At 38.2% G+C, this 24,659-nt stretch overlaps 1 protein-coding gene across 3 annotated transcripts; it reads left to right on the top strand.

The window, feature by feature from the left end:
* The first annotated feature begins 626 nt into the window (after window positions 1–626).
* On the top strand, window positions 627–21,282 carry PCGF6 (polycomb group ring finger 6). 3 transcript variants are annotated; one of them, XM_079311921.1, is made up of 11 exons: window positions 643–763; window positions 805–1,047; window positions 1,979–2,078; window positions 3,606–3,702; window positions 4,261–4,316; window positions 5,176–5,235; window positions 5,839–5,947; window positions 7,616–7,643; window positions 8,195–8,293; window positions 13,927–14,013; window positions 19,016–21,282. In XM_079311921.1, exons 1-11 carry the CDS (start codon window positions 743–745, stop codon window positions 19,064–19,066), a joined length of 951 nt encoding a protein of 316 aa, XP_079168047.1. In that variant the 5' UTR covers window positions 643–742; the 3' UTR covers window positions 19,067–21,282. The 3 variants fall into 3 exon arrangements, 2 of the variants coding, with proteins under 2 accessions (XP_079168046.1, XP_079168047.1); XM_079311920.1 differs by having other exon boundaries at window positions 630–1,047; XR_013775012.1 differs by lacking the exon at window positions 7,616–7,643 and having other exon boundaries at window positions 627–1,047; window positions 19,016–19,066.
* The last annotated feature ends 3,377 nt before the right edge of the window (window positions 21,283–24,659 follow it).

Genomic DNA, 24,659 nt, shown 5'->3' with positions numbered 1-24,659 from the left:
ATTCTGCTTCTTTTAATCGTGTCTATTAAACAGAGATTTGGTGATACTTGTCCAAAAGCTGAGAGAGCTGGGGGTGTTCGGCCTGGAGAAAAAAAGACTCCGGGGATACCTTACAGCACCTTCCAGTGTCTCAAGGGGCTACAACAGAGCTGGAGAGGGACTTTGTACAAGGCATGTGGTGACAGGACAAAGGAGAATGGCTTTAAATTGGTAGAAAGCAGGTTTGGAATAAATTCTTTAGTGTGAGAGTGGTGAGGCACTGGCCCAGAGAAGCTGTGGATGCCCCAGCCCTGCAAGTGTTCCGGGACAAGTTGGATGGGGCTTTGAGGGATTTCTTTTAGTGGAAGGTGTTCCTGCCCATGGCAGGCAGTTGGAGCTAGATGATATCTAAGGTCCCTTGCAACCCTAACAATTTAATTATATTACAGAATTAAAACCTTATTTTGGATGAAACTGTTATTGTGTGATTGAGAGTCTTTCGGGACAAATTAAGCGTTCATTGGCGAGTCACTTGGAAAAACAAAAACAAGAAAAAACAAAAAGCCGTGGGGGTAGAGACGATAACTCAGTTGTGGCTCAGCCCGCGCGCGGTAGCGCAGCCGTTCTTTAGAACTACATTTCCCATCGTGCCCTGCAGAGTTCTCACACATGCGCCCCGGGCCGTGGAGCGACCCGTGCCAGCCCGGGTCCTTGGACATGGAGGGAGACGCCGCATCGGGGGTCCCGGCGCTGTCGGGCGCGGATGGAGCGGGCCAGGGCCAGAGCCAGAGCCAGAGCCAGAGCCAGGGCCAGAGCCAGAGCCAGAGCCAGGCCCCGGCCCCGGCCGATGAGGACCGGGACATGGAGGGGGCCCCCAGCTGCTCAGGGTCGCGCTCCCTCCCCTTCGAGTTTGAGCGGGGTCGCTCGGAGTCCAGCGGCGATGAGGACGACGACGACGAAGACGACGAGGAAGAGGAGGTGGAGGAGGAGGAGGAGGAGATGGAGGGCGACACCAGGGCTCGGTTCGGCACGGATGACGGGGATCTGGACTCGGACGATGACCGGGAGGTAAAGGGGGCGGGAGGGTGCCCGGGGCACGCCAGGCCCCGCTCCCGGCGTGCCCCGCGTGTGGTAATGGGCTTTTAATTATTTTTACTACATTATTATTTTAGTTATTTATTTTAATATTTATTTTATTATTCCCCGAATTCACTTCATCTGTCTCATTTAAGTGAAGCCCTTCCAAACTCTCGGCGTGGCTGACAGGGTGGTACAGTGGCACGTGGGCGAAGTGAATGGTGTTATTGTGGGAAAGAAAGCCCTTTAGTCGGGCTTTGAGACATAAGAATCTAATGTGTCACCTCTTTCAGACATATCTCAGACCGTCGCTATTGAAAAAATTGGTTCTTTTTTGAAATAGTATTATTCAGCCAGAAAAGCTGTTATGCAACTACTTGCCTGCGTTCCTGGTAAATGTTCTTCATGACCAGGATTCAAAGCAGTGAAATTTCAGCCTTTGCTTCTATGTGTACTTGTATAATCCGTAACTGTGTACAAACAAGAGATGACTGCTTCTTGTCATACAAACTCTCTCTATATCTTAATTTGGGACTCCATCTGGGCATCGCTGGGCATTTTCAAATAATAATGTTGTTTGCCACCCCTGTCCACTTCAACCGTGATGGCTATGTGATATTTTGTTAAAACAGTTTATCCAACAGAAATTTTCCCAAAATTGTTATTTAAAGTTTTCGTTTTAGGTATGATTCTTGAAACAAGTTGGATTATTGTTGTCAAAAAGCTCAGTTTAGAAGACTAGGTAAAAGTGTTTAGAAAAGAGCTGTATATGAGAAGCAACTGATGGGTTAGGAAAATCCATTCTGCAGCATTGATCCCGTTTTTCCACATGGTTTTAAGGCTGTGGTATTTTGGAAGCTGCAGTCAGGGGATTTAATGACTTAGCCTGTGTATTCAAACTCTTACCAATTTTCGTTTGCAGCGTATGATAAACCTCGCAGAGTTGACCCCCTACATCCTGTGTTCCATCTGCAAAGGTTACTTTATCGATGCTACAACTATTACAGAGTGTCTGCACACCTGTAAGTGTCTGTCAGTATTGTCTGTCTAAGGGCTTAGTTGCAAATTCAAACTAATTCAGTTGTTGAAATGTTCTGAGTTCAGAAAAATAATTATCTGTTCAAAGTGAACATGTGTTGCATTTATTCTGTTCCTTAAGCAAGATATATTTGTGGGTATTTTAAGCATCAGAAAATTATTAGATCAATCAATCATGAAGTCAGCTTTCCATATTAAGAAGAAGGATGATGTAGGAAAAGGTAATGCCCAAGTAAGACAAAAGAAGAGCTACTACATACTCTTCCTTCCTTCCTTCTTTCCTTTCCTTTCCTTTCCTTTCCTTTCCTTTCCTTTCCTTTCCTTTCCTTTCCTTTCCTTTCCTTTCCTTTCCTTTCCTTTCCTTTCCTTTCCTTTCCTTTCCTTTCCTTCCTTTCCTTTCCTTTCCTTCCTTTCCTTTCCTTTCCTTTCCTTTCCTTTCCTTTCCTTTCCTTTCCTTTCCTTTCCTTTCCTTTCCTTTCCTTTCCTTTCCTTTCCTTTCCTTTCCTTTCCTTCCTTTTCTTTCTTTTCTTTCTTTCTTGTAGACTCTGGGAATTTGAGTGTATAACAGAAAAGAAGGTTAAGTGGCTCTGCTTTTAATGGACTAGAAAGTTTCCTAAGCTGTTGTTGATGTCAGCTTGTAAATTCACAAAACCCCATAAGTGGCTGTGTGGAAGTACCAGTTCAGATACAAAAACAATGGTCTGCACCCGTGGGACAGTTTGTCCATAATCATATGAATGGAAATAGATGGGTAATAAATAACTGATTTCAATGTGCTTCTCTTGTTATTTTTTCCCCTTTATCCTAGTACCAACAATTTCCCCAGTGCTAACAGAACTTTTCTCTCCAAACTAATAAAACACCTTCTGTGAAGCTGACTCTTTCAGCCACACCCATATCTGAATCCAAGAATCCTAGTTACTAGATCTCCCAAATATTCACACTGCATAGAGGGAAAATTCTCTCTCTCTCTCTCTCTTTTTTTTTTTTTTTTTCTTTTTCTTTTCTGCCTTTTTTGGAGCACTGTTCACTAGTTTGTTCTATAACACAAAGTATTCAGCACAGTTTGCAATTTACAAATAAGCACAACTGTTAGTAGGGAGGCATAATGTGGTGGTGTCTTAGAACTTTCCTGGTAAATATGGAAAATGTTCCTCTGTTCAGGCTGATGGGGAGCTGACTTGGTATCAAGTTATTTATTCTAGGTTTTTTCACTTAGTAGCTTTCCTTCCAAATTTTTAAGGACTTACAAAACACAATGAAAATGGCAGAGTTATGATTTCTTACCTTGTTTCTACTGAAAGTGCTTGTAGGGCACTTTTCAGCCTTAGTTCTACTCACATTCTACATACACATTGAACACTCACCCATTGGATTAGGAGTGTTCAATGACTTCATTTTGTCTCTGACAAATTTTGTATGGAAAGTCTGGGTGTATTTACCCCTTTTGCCTGAACAGATGGCACTGTGTAATGGACATGTGACCCCTATGGGGTTTCTTTTCTTTACAGTTTGTAAAAGCTGCATTGTGAGACACTTCTACTACAGCAACAGATGTCCAAAGTGCAATATTGTTGTACATCAGACACAGCCCCTCTATAATATCAGGTAATAAATTTGTCCCATTTTTATAGATTTGCTATTTGGTTTTAAATGTTTTGTTTTACAGATTTGTGCTTTTCTATTTGAAATAAAGGAATGGTTACAAGAAACACACTGTGTTCTTCACTAGTCAGAGTTTCACCACAATAATTAAGATAAAAAGACTCTATTGTTTTATTTAGTTTGTATCCATTTCTAGGGTTTGTTTTTATGCATTTGCTCGTGTTACAGGTGATACAAACACTTAACTATTTGCTTTGATTTCCTTTTAAGATGAAGACATTTTGGCAGGGTGTATTTATTAACGCCAAAAATTGAGTTTTTGTTTTTTGAGCTGTTCATTAAGTGTGGTGTTTTAAACTTTACATGGCTTCTGTTGTAGCTCTGCTGTATGAGTATGGAGGATGAGTATTTAGAGAGATATGAGGTAGATGTGAAGTTGCTGCTTTCTCACTTCATGTACATCCCATTTCAATGTTGTATTTGGCATCTATGTTACAGTTTACTGAAACCATTTTGTCTTGCACCAAAGACTCTTTTTTATTTTTTTCCCCTACTTCATAGGCTGGACCGACAGTTGCAAGATATAGTCTATAAATTAGTTGTCAATCTGGAGGAAAGTAAGTCACTTTCTTTGTTATATTACTATCTAGAGATCAAAAAGAACAAAAATTCAACTCTGGACTCTTTAAAATAGTTTTGTGATGTGTGCTTATAAGTTGTAATGAATTAACTGTGGCAACTGGCATCTTTCTGGCTGCTAAATGCTATTGTGGTACTGGTGTGTACCTTATCTCATGAAACACAGCTGTTACTGTATCCAGATAAACATGCAGATAATATTTCATAGTCATTCCTCTTACTGTAGTAGAACTGTATCATATCATTCTGTGTAAAAAGTTCACCTGGCTCAGTAGAAAGAATACCAAGATTGATTCTCTCAAATGCTTTAAATTTTTCCTTGTATTTACTTGTCTGATTTTAGATGTGTTTACTGTGTCATCTTATTTATCTTCAACTTTGTGAGCCAATGATCCTGAACAGTCCCTGGGTGGGCTGAGTGAAATATATGATCTAGTGGATAGATGGTATTGCTTTGTATGTCATGAACATGTATATAAAAATATATGTATACATAATAATATATGTATATATAAATACAATATAAAAGTGCTGTGCTCTATGTGAACAGTTACAAAATACTCTGTCATGTCATGAGGCATGACAGCCAGAAGGATACTAGTTCTTGCAGCTCTTTCAGTATTATTTGTGGCCAGTTTGTCTGATTTCCTCCCAGTTTTTACTAACAAAATTTTAGTCTGGGTTTCTTAAGTATCTCAGCCTCATTAAATACTAGTGATGGTAAAGGTCTGTAGAAACTTGGAACGTTTTTACTGCTCTAACCATTGAAAATTGGTCAATGAGAATGGATATTCTCAGCATCAGAAACATTTCAATCTATATTTGCATTTTTTTCAGGAGAGAAAAAACAAATGCATGACTTCTATAAAGAAAGAGGATTAGAAGTACCCAAACCAGGTGAGCTGGTAATCACTTCAAACACTGTTAAGGAAATATTTACTGTATAATTTATTCTCAAGGACTTTCTTTAAAATATTAGTTCACAACTGAAGATGGAAGTACTACTGGAAATGCAGGATTCTTAGTTATCTGGACATTATAACTTGTCACATATCTCAGATTACAAAAATAGGTGAATTGGCAACACTTAAACCCTGGTCATGGTTGGATTATTTTAAACTACATATTCTGCTTACTATCAGGAAATGTATGAAAAATGTGCATTAATGTTATTTTCTGGCTGGTAATAAGTAATAGACATTACAAAGGAGTAAAAATGAGAGCTTCAAAGTCTGCTAAACAGTGGGGGGATTATTCTAATTGTTTTGTGTCTTCCTATCAAACAAAGCTCTTTGGAGAGTGCTGTGCTGAAAGCTATTAAAATTCTGATTGAGATAAACAGCACAGGATGTAGGAAGAGCTGATCTAGTAATAAAAAAGGAGGATTAATTGCATGGGCTTTTTTACTTGGTGAGTTATTGTTTTGCTCAGTGCATGTTAGTATCTTATGCTGCTTTTATTTCAAGTTATCTTTGCATTTTGGCTACTTGAATATTTTAGCTGTCCCACAGCCAGTTCCACCGAGCAGAGGAAGACCTCGAAAAGTTCTGGGCTCAGTGTTCCGGATCCCGCCAGAACTTGACATCTCCATACTTCTAGAGTTTATTGGGTGAGTCGTGGGCAAATGTAAAAGCAGCTGATTGACATGAGTGTGCTGCTGCCATGTGATGGACCATGAACTGCCTCTTGGTTTTTATTAAATGTGCCTTTCTTCCATCTCAAATAGTGATGGGGAACCAGTTTTAACTTACAGTGCAATAGTGGCAGCCAATGCACGCACAGGAAGATGATGCAGATAATTAATTTTTTAAGATATATCTTCCTATAAAAGTAGCTTTTTAGGAAGTATAGTTTTGAAATGTAGATGTGTTTTATTTTTTAAAAAGTGGTGCAGTCTCAGTAAACTGATCAGAGAAATACCTGTCTGTGGCAGTCCCTGATCCCTGTAGGTGGCAGCAAAGCAGGTAATACTGTCAAATACCACCTATACTGCTGTGGTTTTATTATTTATATGGAGGGAAGAACAGAATGTTTCTAACAAAAGAAGATGATGGCTTAACACCATCTACTTTGTATTTTATTTTAGTGACTTTTTTAACCTTTGCTAATTTATAGGATCAAAATCAAAGAGATTATCTTGGCAATGAGAGATTAATTAAGCATTTTGGATAAAGAAAACTTGGAATAGATTGAACCAGCCAGAAGAAATTGTTACTTTGAAAGTCTGTCTACATTGTGTCTCTACAGTTTGTAATGTGGTCACCTCTGGCTTTGGAACTGTATCAAAGAAAACGACCACTGTAGTGGAAAATCTTTTTTATGTTTGTTTCTTAGTTCATGACAGATTCACTTAGCTTTGATATCTAGTACATATTAAGAGATGGAGATACTCACTCACAGTAACTTGAAGTGCCATGTTACAGTGTGGTCTTCACAAGATACATTTGTTTGCTATAGCAAATAATCAGATGATTCATAGCAATGTTTGATTTTTTTGCCATCTCCAGGGCAATGAAAATACTGCACTGTTTCCTCTCTCATATGTACATTCTTGCTAATGCAGTGCAAGAATAGTGAAATGTCATGTATTGGCCTTAATTAACTGAGAAATTTGCACATCGCACTACAAGGAGATGTGGAGTATAGGTGATCAATGGTTGATCACATGCTCAGGCTGAACCTTGGCTGAAAACAGCTGGAAATCTGATTATTTTCCACCTGTGTGTGTATTTCACATTCCAGAGAAACACATGCTGCTTTCTTGAGTTCCTAGATAGCATTAGCATTAATATTGCCATATGAACAGTCTGGAAGGTAAAACAAACCATCTTGCCCAGAGAGCCCCTTAGGTGGCTGGGTGTGTTCTGTCAGTAACTTCTTAGGTACTGTCTGTTAGGGTTTGAAATATTAAGGATCATGAAGTATGGATGTTTAAGAAGCATCAGTATTGTAACCTACTATGAAAATGAGTGTTATGTTGTGTTTAAAAATTGCTTTGGACTGCATTGGTTTTTATTCACATTACAAACCTTAACATTATAAATATCTGAATTCACAAGAAAAATGGAATAGAAAAAGGGTAGAAAAAAAAATATATATAAATTCAGTTCAATATTAATTTATGTATAGCAATTTAATGAAAGGAGGGCCTGAGGTGGGAAAAGAAGTTGGATATGCAAGACTCAAATCAATAAGTCACTTTTATAATAAAGAGCTTGAGGATATTAATAACTGATAATCTTAGCAATGTTGACTATTTACTCTTTTGTTTTTTCAGAGCTAATGAAGGCACAGGGAATTTTAAGGTACAAATGTGATTAAATTTTTGTCTTACAGTTTGCTTCAGAAATAATTATATCCTAAGAATATTTAATTTAGTTTGGTTTTCTTATACCAAGTGCATCTGGAGCATTCATCAGAATAATAATTACCAATTTTGTATTACAGTATATTTCAAACTTATTGTTGTATATATCACACCTACCCAGCATCTTTTCTTCTTTTTATCCTCATATTTCACAGTCGTTTTTAAAATCTTTTTTTATCTTCAGTATCATCTCCTCCCCTTCCTGTCTCATATTTGCCCTTCTTTCTGCCTTGTTTATCCTGGGGTTTTTGGACCACACAGAACATAGGTCTGTTTAAAACATTTAAAAAATAATCAGTTGCTTATCATTTTTTAAATATTTAAACAGTATCTGGAGTCTTAATATATATTTAGTCCGTTCCCTATTAGGTGATCTGCAGGTAGATCAGAGAAGGTTTCAAAAATGTTTCCCTGTTATTGGGCTGTTGTTTGAGTTTGAGGGATTAGTGCCAAAACCTTTAACTTAAAATCTTTGTTTATTCTGTGCAGCCTTTGGAAAAGAAGTTTGTGCGTGTTTCTGGGGAGGCAACAATTGGACATGTGGAGAAATTCCTCAGAAGAAAAATGGATCTAGACCCTGCTTGTCAGGTACATCACTTACTGTAGCAGTCACAGGTTGTCTGTGCTTTGGACAGAGATTTCTATTGTTCCTTACATTCTAGAAGTAATGTTAGAGGTTTTTATACAGTAAGAATTAAAAAATTTGTTGTTTGCAGTGTTGTGATCTGCAAGTAACAACTCTTCTAACTCGTTCACAACCTGTTCAGATTTTCATTGTATTGTACTAATTGGACAGAATTTCTGAAGTGCCTTGTAAAATTTCAGCCAATGAAATTCAAAGCCAAGACATTGTGCTGTTTCAAAGGTAAAACTAGGCAACAAAGTGAGAATGTGGGAGCATGCAAAGGCAGAGACAGGTACAAGCTAAATAATAGTGAGATTTAAATGAAGGCATACAAGGGCTAAGAAAGAATTATGCTATAGCTGGATGTGTGGAAATAAAAGGTTTGAATGCAAGTACAGGCACTTTTCTCCAGATAAGAATTCAGAGGAGCAGAATATGGTACTAAAGGATTTAGCTTTGTATTTCTCAACCATTTTGAGAGGAGCTGCATGTCAAAACCAGTTTCCAGTTCTTCAGTGTATTTCAGCAGCCATTTAGTTGGGAAAGTGCAAGAGTTCTGTAATGTGTAAATAGTTGTTAAAACTGTCAATTCCTGAAAGATCAAGCTGATGTGAATAGGCAGATGGGAGAAGTTTAGTCCTGGGTTTGGAGTTAGGGCTGTTTTCTTACAGCAATAGATGTAGGATTGTGTATTTTAGTAATGAGTGTTCATGCTGCTTACCTTTTCAGTGGTGACAAAGCAAATCAGATATAAATTATTCATCCTGCAGAGGAATGAATGTATTTTCATTTGCTGGTTTCCTCTCAGTGAGAGTCTGTAGCTTATACGTGGTGGTGAGTTGGTGTAAAGCACAATCATTGTCTGGTTCTAATCCTTGGTCTCTTCTATGCAAGCCCTGCCTGTTTGGAGGGAATGATAAATCTTTCTTCTACAGACAGATGCCTTGGCTGCCTTTTTTTCTCATCTTAAATGATGTACTCCCATTTTTCTTTCCTGCAAGTTTGTTTTTGTTTTTTTTAATCATTAGAAATCTGTAGTTATTTTTTATGAACCAAGTCATGACTGTTGTGTTCAAGATATCCAGGCTCATTTTTTAAAAAAATGGGAAATTTGGGAAATGAAGCTGGAAGTATTTTTTCCTAGTCTGAGTGAATATTTCTTTGTCATATGGGGACTAAGATTAAAGAACTGTATGTGCTGAGCTGTTACCTTCTCATGGCAGTACACAGAACTGAAGCTGATGGTTTGTTGGTGAACATTCTGGAAGTGAAAGAGAGGTCAGATATGTTATTGAAGATTAATAAGCCAAATGAATCATGTCTTACTCCAGCTTCCTAGGATGGCTAATAAACTGTAAAACAGAATTAAAGAGAACCTGACTCTGAATTAGCACAAGCAGAAGAATTTAGAGAACTAGGCTATTAACCATATGTGCAAAGAATTTAAATTTGCTGCTTTTTTAGTTTGCTCTAGATATTTGGAAGTGTTGAGGACTGCAGAGGTTCATTTCCTGTCAACTTCCCCAAAGTATATTAAAAATAAATAGATACTACCTTTGGACAACAGGCTCTTCCTTTTAATATTACTTCTTTAGTCTTAATATCCAACTCTCTTCATTACCTAAAATAATCAATTTTTATATAAAATGTCTTAAGTTTGGTTTGTTTAGCTTGAGACTGGAGTCCAAGAATTTGATTTCCTTGGGAAGCTTGGAGGTTTCTTTCAGAAACTTGCATTTCAGACATATTGAGCTAAAATTTTGCTACATTTGCAGTACTTTTTTACTACATCTACCTACAGAAAATTTATTTCAACAGTGTTGAATTGTCTTGCTTGGGACTTTGAAAGATTTGACTGTAAGGAAGGTACAGAGTATTTCTTCCTTTATCTCCTCAGCATATCAATTGCATTTTTGGTTTTGTCATTCAAACTTCTCATAAGGACACAGGGTGTGGTTGTTTTGTGAGTGCAGTCAGTTCCTACTGAATATCAGCTTACTTTGACAGTCTGCTAAAGTACTTTTTTAGAATGTTTCAGTCATTCTTTATTAGAGCTGTTTTGGGGACCAAGTGATGCAAGGTATGTTATCCACCCCCCTGAATTCTTGACTTTGCTTGGACATCTCTGACTTCATCTTTTCATATGGAATATGGGCTAATACTTGCCCTTCTTCAGTGAACTGCACAAGTGCAATGGATTTAGGTTAATGAATATGTGAAATAAGCCATCTGGCTCCTGTGTGGCAGTATATATAAAAGTCTAAAAAGCAGTTTTGAAGCTACTGCCTTCGTTCTTTTTTTCCTACTCTGAGGCTTCAAATTACTTTCAGACTTATGTATTTGAATTTGCGAATGGATTATGATTTGAATTCCCTAGTTTATCTGAAAGTTAAAGCTTATTTTTTTTTATCTACCACTTGTGCTGGCAGACTGTAGTTTACTCTTTCTAATGCTTTGTTTTGAACTCTGATTTAATTTTCTGTATGTGTTTATGTATGCTTCTAATTACAAAGTCTCTCTTGAATATTCTTGCTGGAATTTTTTGGGAGAGGTTGAAAATAATATTTTAGGAACTGGAATTGGCAGTAATAGCTAAGTAGGTAACATCTGATAGAAGCAAAATACAGGTTGTGGTGTTTGGAGCCCAGTAGATTCTTTTCTTTGGCATCAGAAGTTTTCTTTAGAGCATGATTTCCTTTGAGCTCTTCTGCTGCAGCAGTATTATTTCCTGCTGTTTCTTCTGTAAGGATGAGAAAAACTGCTGAAAAACTTGGAGCTCAGCTGCTCAGAATTCATTAATGTAGCTGATGGAACAGAAATATTCCATAAACAGATGTGCATTCCTAAAAGTGTGTAAACTTCAGTCTTGGGAGAGATTGGGAGAAAGGACTCGGTGCTCATACACGGTGTGATTGTTGATGCAATTTCTTATGTCAGTCCTAAACCCTGAAATAAAAACATCCAGAGCCTCTGGAAAATAAACAGCAGCTAGAGGAAATGGGAAATTCCAACAGCTTTTTGAATAACTAGCCCAAATACTCATGTCAGTCTCTAATACTTTATATTTTCCTTGTCCTTCCCTGGATGGTATGAGTTGATATAGAAAATATTGATTGAAGCTCACTGCTTTCTGGGCCAAATTATCCCTTGGGATGAGTCTTATGTGCAGTGTCCCTTGCATGAACTTTTCCTATTTTTATTTCTGTCTTACCTAATGAGCATGAGTTTATAGTTTGTCTGTTATGGTGTTTTTTTGAGAAATAGCTCTAATAGCAGACATGCCACCAAAAGAAAAGAAATAGCATAATGGAAAACCCACTTTATTTTAATAAGAATTCTACCAGAAGTTACTGAGTATTCAGCAGATCCACCTTCATACTTCCATTCAACTGAATGTCAAGCTGAAGTCATTGCTGTCTCAGGCAATCAGTACTAGTTGGCTTCAATTTTACCAGTCTTTGAAATTTTAATAAATTCATAGCATTTGTGGTGCTGATGCCACTTTTGTAATGGAACATATTAATTCCTGCATGACACAAGGATTCGTCTGAGACACATTTCACAACTTATTTTTGCACTGACCTGAGATTATTGTTTCCATTGTATGTTTTATTCACTTGTCCTTATAGAATGAATGGTAGCATGACATTTAGCAGGCAATATTTCGGGCTTTGGTGCTGGAATTAGGAGATTAAGCATTTGGCATTCAGAGACCTCTAATACAGTAAATGTGAAAAATTCTTCTAAATTTATTATTAGACACTGGCTCTTTAATGACTGCCATTTGAAACAGGAGCAGCAGGTACAGCAGTGTACTTTCAAACAAGCATTCTAATTCTGTTTCAAGAGATTATCAGCAGCTGTGACTGTCTGTTTGCATCCTGTATTGGTCAAACAGTTTAGATTTTCTATTTCTGTAGAATATATAAAATATTTATGTGTTAGGTTTCATTGGGAGCAAGATTGAGTTTTCAGTGCCCAATGCTATAAAAATTGTACAAGTAAGCTTATAAGGAAGAAGTAATTAAACTCATATCTATGTAAAGCAAAGCAGTCATGTTTGCCTTCCTGCAGAAATAGCTGTAGAGGTTAAGAATGCATGGATGGTAGCAGAAAGAACTGCTGACAGTTTTCCAAAAGGAAAATAAATATATTTTTCAAGTACTGTGTTAAATACATCAAATGTCAATGTTAAATATATGAGTATATATGCATCAATAACTAATCAGTATTTACTGTTATGTCCACACAAATTTTTGCTTCCTGGATTCTTTCTGGAAGCTAAAAGCAGAAGTTATACTAGGCAGCTTACATTTTCTGCACAAGAATCAAACATGAAGACAGTATTCTGCATCATTCTCATAGAGTACAGGTGGTGCAGTAAATTAGTCCTTTTTGAACCTCTGAGGAGTAGAATTCCTGCATTCCCAAGTCTCAGAATAATGTAGTCTGCCAGCATGAATCTTACTCAATCTTCCCATGAAGAACAGGAGAGAGGTAGTGGGTCAGCCTGCAGATGAAGATAAATCTGAGGGAGTGGAGGAGCTGCAGCACAGAGCACATCCTGTGATGGAAAGTGGCTGTATAAGAAATACGTCATGATATTGCAGTGTGCTCCACAACTGCTGCAGGGGCAGAGCTTAGGCAGTTCCCTTGCAGAAAGCTGTGGGACTACTCATTGTCAATGCTCTTACCTTCAATTTTGAGTTCTTGTCAATTCACAAATGAGAGCACTCCCATTTCCTTGTCTAGAAATTGCTCCTAAGGAAAATGTAAGCAAGCTTCAGTTGAGAGAAAAAAAACAGTGCTGTGTTAGCTGCTCTAATTTGGGATGTTAGACTGGATTTACATTATGCACAGTAAATCCATGTTAACTGTATAGAGAAGCCTGCTTTTCATAATAATCAGGGCAAGGAATTTAAAATACCTGGTAAAGGTTTGTGTGTTCCATAAAATTATTGGTTTTGTGTGCAGTTACTAAACAAAAGGGCCTCCCATGGAATTTCAGGCACCACTGACAGATTTCAGCTGCAGTGAAGGACAGTGCATGGAACTGCTGAGTATGGCCTGCAGCTGCACCCCAGGAATACTGAGTGCATGCTGAAGAAGGACTCTGATGGCATGCACCAAGATGCTCCTTTCTATTAAGGCACTTCTTCCACATTAAGTGGAATTAGTGATGTGTTTTCTCCCTCAAGATAAGACTGAGGGTGGCAATAGCTCTTTTTTTTTTTTTGGTGGCATGAACAAGTTTCCCTCTTTTGCAACTGATGAATGAAGCCAAATGTTTGTGTGGTCATTTTAATATATTATCTCAGTTATCATTAAATTCATCACAGTTATTACTAAATAGCTTATTTCAGTGGACACACCGTACTGAGTAAAACAATAAACTGTCCTGCCCAGGTCAGGGCCATGAAAGGCATTAGGGCAGTGCAGTAGTGCTGCGAATGCTAAATACATTTGGACAACAGAGGTAAAGATGTCTTTAGTGTCTAACATGCTAGCATTGAACTCTGCTAATAAAGTTGAAAAGGCTTTGATACTGTTTGCTACTGTGTTGCATGGACTTAACCATGTATATGTTTTTTCACAGGTGGATATAATTTGTGGTGATCACCTGCTGGAGCACTACCAGACACTGAGGGAAATTCGTCAGGTCATAGGAGAGAGTGCAGTTCAGGTATGTGGCAGCTGGGGCTTGGTTCCAGGGTTTCTGTTTCAAAACAGAAGACCTTTCTTAAAACCTCAGGTAGCACCAGCTTGTCTGGAGAAGTCACTTAGAAAAATCTCTCCAGTTTATACAAAATCATTTTTATCAAGTAAGTAGAGTTGACAAATGTACCATGTTCTTGGTATCATGATGTTCTGGATATAAGGGGTTTGTGTTGGGCTTTAGCAAAGAAGTTGCTATCTTACCTGTGAAAAAAATGTACCAGCATTCTTTCAATCAACATTCCTTGTTTTTCCTCTCTGGCAATTGCATCTCTATGGGAAATCAGAGGACAATTCCCAAATAAGGCTATCCTTGTGACAGGGTCAGGAGAATAAACTCGCTTATAAGAGCACAAACCAAAGATAGAGGGTAATGAATGCAGTAAATGTGCTTGATGCATATTGTATTGGCTCTGGTCACAGCATGAGTGTATGGCCAGCTATTTCTTGTTGATAACTTGCTGTCTTTAGTATTGCTGACTTTGCAAATAAGAATGCATCTTTAAAGGATCACATCATTTTCGAAGTACTGCAAAAACAATTAACTACTCTGCCATGTGAATCATAAGATAGAAATGCAAAATTGTGATATATGGTAAATTGTATCTTAGTCTGAACTTGGAAGTCTGAAAAGTTAATATTTAATACAGTGGGAAGAAATAGGATTAAATTGGTATTTTATATGGAGAGCAATCTTAGCAGATAGCAGAAGGGCTAAAATAGTAGAAAAATTAGCTTTCCTCACTTGTTTGTGCACACACATGCACAAACATTTACATTTAAAATTCCTGCTGAGCTCTCTTATGTTGCAGGAAGGCTTCTGTGTTGGGGGCAGGAAGTGAAAAGCTGATTTTGAGATCTCTTGGACTTAGCATCACTTGTACCTGATTTGAATGATTAGGAGGAGTCCCAGAGTCAGGACAGAGGTAGTTGGTTCATGTTAATGTTGGCAGATTAAAATCTGTAAGGCTTGTGCTGTTTCTGCAGTTGAAGGGAGTAAATGCCACACACGATGTCTTAGCTGTTTTATAATAGCATGAAGAAGAAATGAAAACATAACCTAATCCAGTCTGGGGAGCAGGGGATAGAAACTGGGAGGAGGTGGGTACTGGTAACTAACTTGTTTCTAACACTATGAGTCACTGCAAGTAAATTCAGCAATCAGCACATAGTGATGGAAGTGCTCTCTACTAAAAGCTTCAGTAAATGGCATGGGGATGATACATTTCTCAGTCCAGAGTTATAGTCACATGTATGGTTTTAGACTTGAGCTAAGCAGGAGAGCTTTTCATGTATGAGAAATGTTCTTGGGGAAGCACTTCAAGGAATACTGCAGCAGTTCCATTTCTTGTCAGAGCTGGGTCTGCCTGATTGATGTTTAGTGATAAAGTACCAGTCAGCAGCTCCATGAAGAGGGCAGTTATCTTGGGATGCAATCTCCGTTGAAGTTTGAACTCTCATTTATTACCAAATCAGTATGCTGGCAGTTAATTCTCTCAAGGCTTCTCTATTGGACAAATAAATAGAATTATTTATTGTGAAATCTTGTTTTTTCATAGTCACTTTTGACAGGAAATTTGAAATACCAGGTTCATCTTTAATTTCTCTTCATATTGTTAGAAGATCTCTGAGGATGCCAAATAGTTACAGTAGAAATCTTTCTTCTTTTTTGATACTGAAATAATTGTGATATTTTTATGTTCTTTAGCCTAACATTATAATATTTTTTTAGAAATCAAGAGGATGCATTTCTAGGATTGAAAATAACCTCGGAAAATATTTTTAGATAATTACCCATGAAAAAAAATCCCAACTGATAGGTCAAGTCTAAAGGGGTGAGGGTTGTTTGTTTCTCACCAGGATCTGAAATTCAATAAGGGACACAGTTGTCCTGCCCAGTGAAACTACAAGTACAGAGGAACATTTGATGAATTTTACATTAAACTCCAAGGGCATCTTGTGCCTTTGTAACTTTCCAGCCTTTCCAAATCAGTGCTGGAGCTTGGAATGTCCCTAACAGCTCTCACCAGGATGCTTGAGACACTGTTCAAAACTGCTGTTGTCATTGACAAGTTTCTGAGGTTCATTGTAGATGTTTCATGCAAAGGAAACAGCTTCAGTAGCTACTTCTGCAACAGAAAGTCATTTGAAGGAATAAACATTGGGCTCTTTTATTTAGATGAGTACAACCACTGTTAGTGGAGAAAAATAGCTGCTATTCTGAGTCACATTTTTCACTTGAAAGTTCATTCATGTCAGCAGTTATTCTTTTTGCTGGGAAAAGTGATTATAAAAATGAATATAAGCTTCTCTTTGGCAAATATATTAATTTTAACATGCATTCTTTGGTAGCATTTGCAGCATCACATATGTTGTATGTCATTTATTGTTCTGAAATGTAATCAGTGTGGGGTTTTTAATGGCTTTTGCTTGCACTGAATGGTTCTTATGATTTGTTTGTGAAGATTTTGGGTGTTGTACTTCTTTTTTCTTTCCTACTGACTAGCACTGTGTAGTGATGCCTTGGAGCCTGAGTAAATTAAAGTCTCCTGGAGGTGCAAGCTGTCAGGATTTTAGCTTTTCTGGTTATATTTCTGCCCTTCCAACAAGTGTGGGAAGACCAAGTCTGATTTGATTATAAAATAAATATTCCTACCACTGACCCCATAGTAACTCATTTGGGTTGTTCTAATATGAGTAAATAAGCAACTAATTTTACTGGTTAAATGTAAGCAATTAACATGTTCATTTCTGAGTAGTTGATAGAAGACTAAAAAATAATCAAGAATAAATCTTGTTTATATCTTGCAGATGTCAAGATATTTTGACATTTGAAAGTGGGTGGTTGATTAAATCTTCCTAATTAGCTGAACGTAGAATTTCTAGTTCTGTTTAGGGCAAAACCATTAAAAACTCACTGACAGAATTTATATAATAAGGAACAATTTTGCTTTTTTTTGTTTTTTAAACAATGTAAAACTTCTGGACTTTACTTCAGGGAGTGATCAAAGACTTTTACAGAGACTTTTAAAGGGTCAATTTTGTTACCAGGCATTGAGATCTGCCTGTAATTAAGAGTTTGATCATGTAGCTGAGAAAGGAAGCTTGTTATTAACTACATGGGAATAGAACTTCTTCCCTGTGTACCTTCCTCCCCTCTGCTGCACAAATGCAACCTGATCCAAGCTGCTGGTTATTTTCACTTGTCTAAAACTGGGCCTTCTCAGAGTTCTGCAGCACTGATGGATATAATGAGCTCACACATGGGAAAAGCTAAAAGCAGTAGCTTCCTTGATGTCCTTGGCACAGAGGTTTGGCAGATTATAAAGGTCTCTTTGTAGCTCTCACCTTTTTGTAACCCAATGCTATTGTCCTGTTTTTTTGGTCTCTTGAGCTAGGCAGCAAGAGCTGTGCTCTAATTTAATTATTGTGACCTTCTAGCACACATTTCCTATGGAAGTGTTCTACTCTTTGCTATGGAGTTATTGAATTTGGAAAGTGGGGCACTTTTTGTTGTTGCTGCTCTTAGAACATCAAAAGAGGTGAATGCTCTGATGTTTTGGGCTGTCAGTTCCACTCTAAAGTTTATAGTTGGGTGTAACAGGTGGGATCCTTTGCAATTTTTTGGGTCAGGGTCACAAATGTGTGTCAAAGGACACTGGAGAGCTTTGCTTTTCTTCTGTGCCTGTCTGAGTTAGCCTTGAGATTTGTAATGGGCAGTGAGAACTCATTCTCTGTTTGGACTTCCCTTTAATAACAGTATCTAGAGAAAGCAGCTGAACATAGATAGAAGTGTGTAATACTTTACAAATGAATAATTACAGAGTAAGAATTGCCAGTACTGGGATAACTCAGTAACTGGGGTTAGAAGGTAACTCTACTGGGGTAATGTAGTGAAGAAATTGCAATGGGGTTGACCTTGTGTTTAACAGGGCTATTTCCTTTAAATGTTCTGCCAAATGTGCTGTTTTAAAATTATTCATCAAAGAGTACATTGTAGCATTTTCTTCTTATACAAATATTTATTTCCTTTAATAAACTGGAAAAGAGAGGGAAAAACTGGTTTTGACCACATTTTTTTCTTCAAAAATAAAGTGTCTTATTGACACATTGAATGAGTCTTATTTTTTCTTTTGAAGTAACTAGTGGGCACAAGGAATAAGTAGCTTTGGGAAGGTACAGCAATGTTTTTATGTGCCAAGAGCTTCCTGAGTAACCTCTTAGAACCTGTTCTACCTTGCAATGCTGCTATCCCAATTTATGTTAATCACCCAGTAAGTTAAAGCTCCTGTCTCCTCCTGTATCCTTTCAGGAGTTATCAATGGACTCCTGGTTATTAACAGGATGAGAAGATGAAGTTAGTGAGTTGGTACAAATACATTATCTTATATCCTGTATATTAACAGATACAAATATCTGAAGCAAAATACAGTAAAATTTCTCAGATGTCAGTTGGTACTAATGTAGTTCTCTCTTCAAAAGAGAACTTTTAAAAAAGTCTGTCCATGTAAATAGGTGTAATTCAATGTCAGATTCTCACTGGGTCTGCTAGGCCTTTCAGCAGCTGCCTGTGAATTAAGTGACATAAGTGAGACTAATAGGTCAGAAGTGTCCTGTTTCACAGGTGAAAGGGATTTTTTTATTATGTTAAGCAGTCATTGAAGAGGAGAAATGTGAGTTAATAAACAAATAGTTTGTCACTTGGAAGTTTTTTAATCCAATGCATTTATTACTTAATAAATGTGTATAGTAATACCAGATTTTACTTTTTTTTTAAGCACCCTTTTCTATTTCAAAGAGGGGGTAATATAGTTATTTTCCTTGATACTTCAAAAGTTGCAATCTCCATATGGAGGGTATAAAATGATGAGATTGTACCATGCAGCAATTGTTGTACCAGGTGGTGGCAGAAATGCCTCACAGAGAAGGGAAAGTGCTGTGATGAGACAGTTTGTTTTTCTTCTCTCTAGGATGGTCTCCTTGTACTGCACTATGGCCTAGTGGTATCTCCACTAACTTAAAGGTGTCTGGAATATCAGAAGGCAAAAGAATCTGAAGTCATGGAGCTTCTTCACTGCTGTTTCTCACCAAAGAAGCCATTGCATTTCCTGTGGCAGGAAGTGAGTGAAAGAAACCACCACTAACTGCTGTGTGCTTGTAATGTAACATCTGACTTTACCACTGTAAAAATTGCAGCTTCTGTAAGTACAGCTATAGATGTTGCTATGCTTCATGTTACAAATTACTGTCTTCAAATTTCACTCAGCTCAGGGAAACTAAGTGCTCAAAGTAGCTATTTTTTTTTTACTTTCTAAAACCATAAGATTTCACAGGGTGAACAGCCTTTTTTTCCTCTAAGCTCTGAGATTTCTCTTGCTGTCTAAGGGTCCAGCTAGAACAGTGCTCTCAGGGATGGTCTTCAATGAGTAGTATAATTTGTTTTGGGGAAGAGACACACTAATTTGCCTAAAAAAAGTGTACTGTGATCATCTGTCTTTGGATGTGATTTGGGGAGAGGAAGGAAACTTCAGAAATACAGACCAAAATAGGTAGAAAATGATGCAGCATAAGCATTGTTTTTTGAGAAGTAGCATTAAATTTGTTGTTTTTCTTGAAGAAAGACAATATTGTTTGCACTGGAAATGTATTTGCTGGTAGTTTGGCTTATACCAAATGGTGGATCATGCATCTCTAGTCTGAATGGAGATGAGCTGGCTGTAAGCTGGTTAAACTATGCATGAAATAAAAAAAAATTTAAAAAAAAGTAGCACCTCTTTCTACCTGCTTGCTGTATATATAGTAATCACTGTCAACCTATTCTGCTATCATATAAAATCCATCAACCGACTTGACTGTCAGGAGCATAAATCCATTCACTTTAGCACATACCTCTCCAGCAGCTGTGAAAATGGTCACTTTTTCCACTCTTTCTAATGTGTTTTAGTGCATTGTAGTGGAGACCAGAGTTAAGTAATGTAATACCTGCCTGTTAGTACCATATTCACAGTGGATGTTAGGTGACTTTAATTTTAACATGTTAAAATGTTAGGTTTTGTGACAACTGTAACACTTCAAATTTTTTTCTGTTTAAGATTTCCATGTTGTCTTGTGCAGCATTAAGGACACAGAGCTCTGTGTGTTGTGGTCTTGCTGCACACTGCATTGTCACTGTGGGGATCCATGGAAGCTTCCATTAGGCACCAGGCTCCTTCCCTTCCCTACAGTCAGTGCAGGGAAAAGGAAGAGATTCCTTTGTAAGGCATTTCAGAGCACCTTAGTTACAGAACCATAGAATTGTTGGGGTTGGACTGGCCTGTGGAGATCATCCAGTCCAGCCTCCCTGCCAAGGCAGGGTCACCCAGAGCAGGTGACACAGGAATGTGCCCAGGTGGGTTTGGAATGTCTCCAGAGAGGGAGACTGCACACCCTCCCTGGGCAGCCTGTTTGGTGCTCTGCCACCCTCAATGTAAAGAAGTTATTTCTTTCAGTCCTCCTTTCTTTCTTTCAGTCAGCTAATGAGGCAGCAGCAACAGCTGAGCTAAATCCAGGGCTGAGGGTTTGATTGAGCTGTACAGGGGTTCTGGAGCTTGGGGACACCTGAGCAGCAGCCCCAAGCTCCATGCAGACCTGGAAGCCCTTGGCAGCCAGTCAGGCATGGAGGGGACATTGCCAGGAGCAGCAAGGGACATTTAAATGTCCCTAAGAAGTGGAGCAACCCCTTGTGGCCTCTGCTGGACCCTCTCCAGGAGCTCCTTGTCTTTCTTGTCCTAAGGATCCCAAAACTGGACACAGCACTCCAGATGTGGCCTCACCAGGCTGAGTAGAGAGGGAGGATCACTTCCCTTAACCTGCTGGCCACACTCCCAATGCACTCCCAGATCCCATTGGCCCTCCTGGCTGCAAGGGGCTGTCAGCCTAAAAGGACTGGAATCCTTTGTCTAAAGAAAGCTTTCATGAATCCTTCCTCAGGTCTTGACAATAAACATTGTTTTGTCTGTGAAGGTAGCACCATAAGAAAAAAAAAGTTTTGTTTGAAGTAATTCTCATGATGCTTCTAAAAAATGTAACAAAAAGCCTTTTTAGCTACAAACTCCTATTTTACCTTTAAAGTTTGTATAAAAGTAGTGTTTAAAATGCAGCAGAAATTGAGATTATTTTGTAAACCCCTCGTGAGTTGTGTTGATAAAAGATTATATATTGTAACAGTAAAATAAACTTTATTTTAGCCAATTTAAAATTGAGCTCTTGTGTTTCCATGCCATATTTCCTATGTCAGCCTCAGAATAATAGTGGGTGATAGTGAAACTGCTGAATGTGCTCTGGGGTTGTTAGAATGACAAATTTCAATTAAGAGGCTGAGTGATGAAGAGTAATTTAATACCAGAGTCTCCACTGGAGGTAAGTGTGGTATTGTTAACTGGAGTAACATGAAATCTCTGGGACTCTCCTTTTAATGAGTATTTTGGTGAGAAATATGTCAGTAAAGAGGTCAAGATGATTTCTCCACAGAAATAATACTATGTAGTTAAAGGACTCCTTTTTCCATCAATAAGAACATTTTTTACTGAAAGCCACCTATCAATTACTGTCTTTCATGTTCATGGCTGTTGTTCTTGAGTCCCTGTTCTTGACTCTCTCTGCCACTGAAATCAAAGCATCTGGTTCAAATACTCCATATTCTCCATTCCATTATCACTCAGGGGTTTGTTTCCAAATTTATAGCTCTGTGCTAAAAAATCATTATCAGTATAGTCACATTTTACAATGCAAATTCACCCTTAACTCTGGCTTGAACTTCACATCTACAGAAGGGCTCATGTGCAGAGTTTAACAGCTGTGTAGAAGCTGATAGTTAATTCAAATTAATGTCATTCTAGGATGCATTTGACTTGCATGGCCCCAAGAGGGCTGTGGTGCCACTGGCACTAATGTCAGTGTCAAATTCTGCTTTTAAAAAAAAAAAAAAAGCCTCCTAGATATCATCAAAGGACTTTCCTGTAGGATGAATCACATGCCAGCTAAAATGCAGACAGCCAACACTGCCTTCTTCACCTTTTCAGTGACTTAATGAGGAGGATCAAATGTCTGTAGCCTGTGGTATTTTTGACATGAATGCTTAATGACCAGTTATTTTCCTTTTGTCCACTTCTCTCTATTTCTTCCTCACCTGCCTTCAGAAAGTGTATTTTTAGCATAGTTTTCCTGGCTGAACATCCTGCTTTCTTTCACCTGAAGGCACTGATGTGTTCCTTCTCTCCAGTGCTGCAGGTCCCCTGGGGCACATCCTGCAGCAGAGTGACCTTTAGCTATTGCCAAGGCTGAGCTGAGGCTCTGTGGTTTCCTGCATAATCAGCCAGCTTGCTTTAAAATGTGCCAATCTTCTTTCAGCTCTCCTGCTGCTGTTTTATTTCTGTTGGTCTCCTTTTAACCTTGGCTTCCCTCCAGCCACTTTTGGTCCTGATGATAGAAGAGCATCTGTAACAACAGGCTGTCTATGGGATGGCATCTCTGCCCTCGTGGGAGATGAGCCAGCCTTGTGCTCTGGAAGTGAGGGAAGGTATGCTTGGACTCATTCATTATTTTACAGACACTAATGTTTCTTTACTTGATGAGATAATTCTGGTTTTCCTTTCTCATTACCTTCTTAACAGCATCATGGTTAACACAGATCCTTGTTAAGTACTGCTTATAAAAGCAGCATAATTCTGAGTTCCTATACAGACCTGCTAATTCTCAGCAAGAGGAGATGATGAGCCTTAGCTTCCAGATTTCTTTTAAATGCAGAATGAGGTACAATCAAGTAATGAGCAGAGTGATATTGGTTACATTCTGCCTGTTTTCTTTGTGTTCAGTACAGGTTCAGTGTAAGAAGAAGATAAGGCTCAAGAGACAGGTGAAATGTGCAGCTGAGCCCTCCAAGCAGAGGGGACCTGCAGTGGCCAGGGGTAGGTGTCATTTATATCCTGAACCTGACAGTGCACCCAGCCTGGCTCTGCACTGCCACCAGACTGTGGCACACGTGAGCCAGGGCAGCTCTTAAAGCTTATTTCTGTAGATGTGAAACAACCAAAGAGTTTTATTGAAAAACCATTCAAGCTTGTCAAATACTAGTCCATGTTGAATATATTTTCAAGGAATCATTAATCATTTATGTGCAATGATTTATATTAATACATTTTTAACAGTCAGTAGGAAAATTACATCCCTGACAATTCTGGTTTTATTTTTTTTCAGTGTGGAATATCATTAGTATGATATTTGTGGTCAATTCAAATGAGTGGAGGTATTCATTCCAGCAGCTAAGAGAAAGACTATTAACAGATGTAGGAGTTTTTGTGTATTGCATGCCTTTCTGTTAAAGAGATTGTCACAGTGTCCCCATGAATCTTTTAATATGCTCAATAGAATGCACTGAGGGCCAGCCTGATTGTTTAGGTTCTTTAAAATGTACCTTTTAGGCTGTCATAAGTACCTGCTGAGAAATGGAGAAGTGTTGCACATGGTGCATTCTCTTCACTTCTCCTTTGTATTTGTTTTTTTCTACCTCGTGGTTCTTCTGTAACACTACAGAAGAGAAGCAAGGTGGCCACAAATTTTATCATGTCGTCTTTAAGACACCCTTGTTGAATGAGCCAAAGGATATTTACATTGACTGAATTTTCAGAATGTTGCCATAGATACAGGTTTAATCGCTGGGCAAGTCAAATTTTATTATTTTTGAGAGAGAAATGGTAATTGCACCTGAGATTAAATGTAATATTGATTGGCTGCCCTACAACTGCAGAATTCTTGCTGGAGCTGTATTGCCATCTTTACTAGGTTTGAATTTAATGTAAAACAGTGTATTTGTGTCAAATATGGCAATGGTCTGCAAAAGAAATGTTTCCCAAAGTGGAAAGGAAACCTTGCATTTCCTAATTTGTTGTAAAAAGTCTGTTTGAAAATGAAAGCTTAAAATGTCTGTTTTCTTCCAAAACAAACATTAACAGTAGAAATGTGGGTGGTGGAGACTTGGCAAAGATTGAGGAAAATTGTGTGTTCCTGTGAGAGTCCTCTGAATGGATTTTCTGGTGTCCAGTAGGGGAAGCTCAGCTGCTCAATCCATGAGGTGTTTCACCTGTGTACCTGAGCATGAAACTGAGAGGGGTTGGTACCTTTGAGAATCCCAGTGCTCTCAAATGTGACTGAAGTTCAGCTGATGAGCATAAGAAAAGATCAGGGGAGGATGTAGGAGGTAAAGAGGACATGGAGTCACAGTATGATCCTATAATCCTTGCTTCCTTAAGAATTCAGCCTAAATGTTTTGGCTTGCTGAATCATTTTGGCTTGCTTCAGGCATTATTCATACATCTCTCAGGTCTCATTGGTAGACTAGGAATTTGCTGATGAGGTGTCATATCTGGGGCTTAGAGTGTTGTGGGTTTGTTTGGTTGGTTGGTTTGGGTTTTTTTTTTGTTTTGTTTTGTTTTGTTTTGCATTTCCATTGAAAATTTTCTTAAACTTAATGATGTTCTAAGCCTCAGTACAAACCATGTTTTTCAGTCTGATCTCAGCTTTTCCAAGTGGCATCTCCAAACAGCTTTTTCTTACAGACCACATTTGGTCTGCATGTGC

This window comes from Erithacus rubecula (assembly GCF_903797595.1).
Source record: "Erithacus rubecula genome assembly, chromosome: 9".
Classification (NCBI taxonomy): Eukaryota; Metazoa; Chordata; class Aves; order Passeriformes; family Muscicapidae; genus Erithacus; species Erithacus rubecula.
Note: the sequence above shows the minus strand (reverse complement) of the source record. Positions and strands in the feature narration are given on the sequence as shown.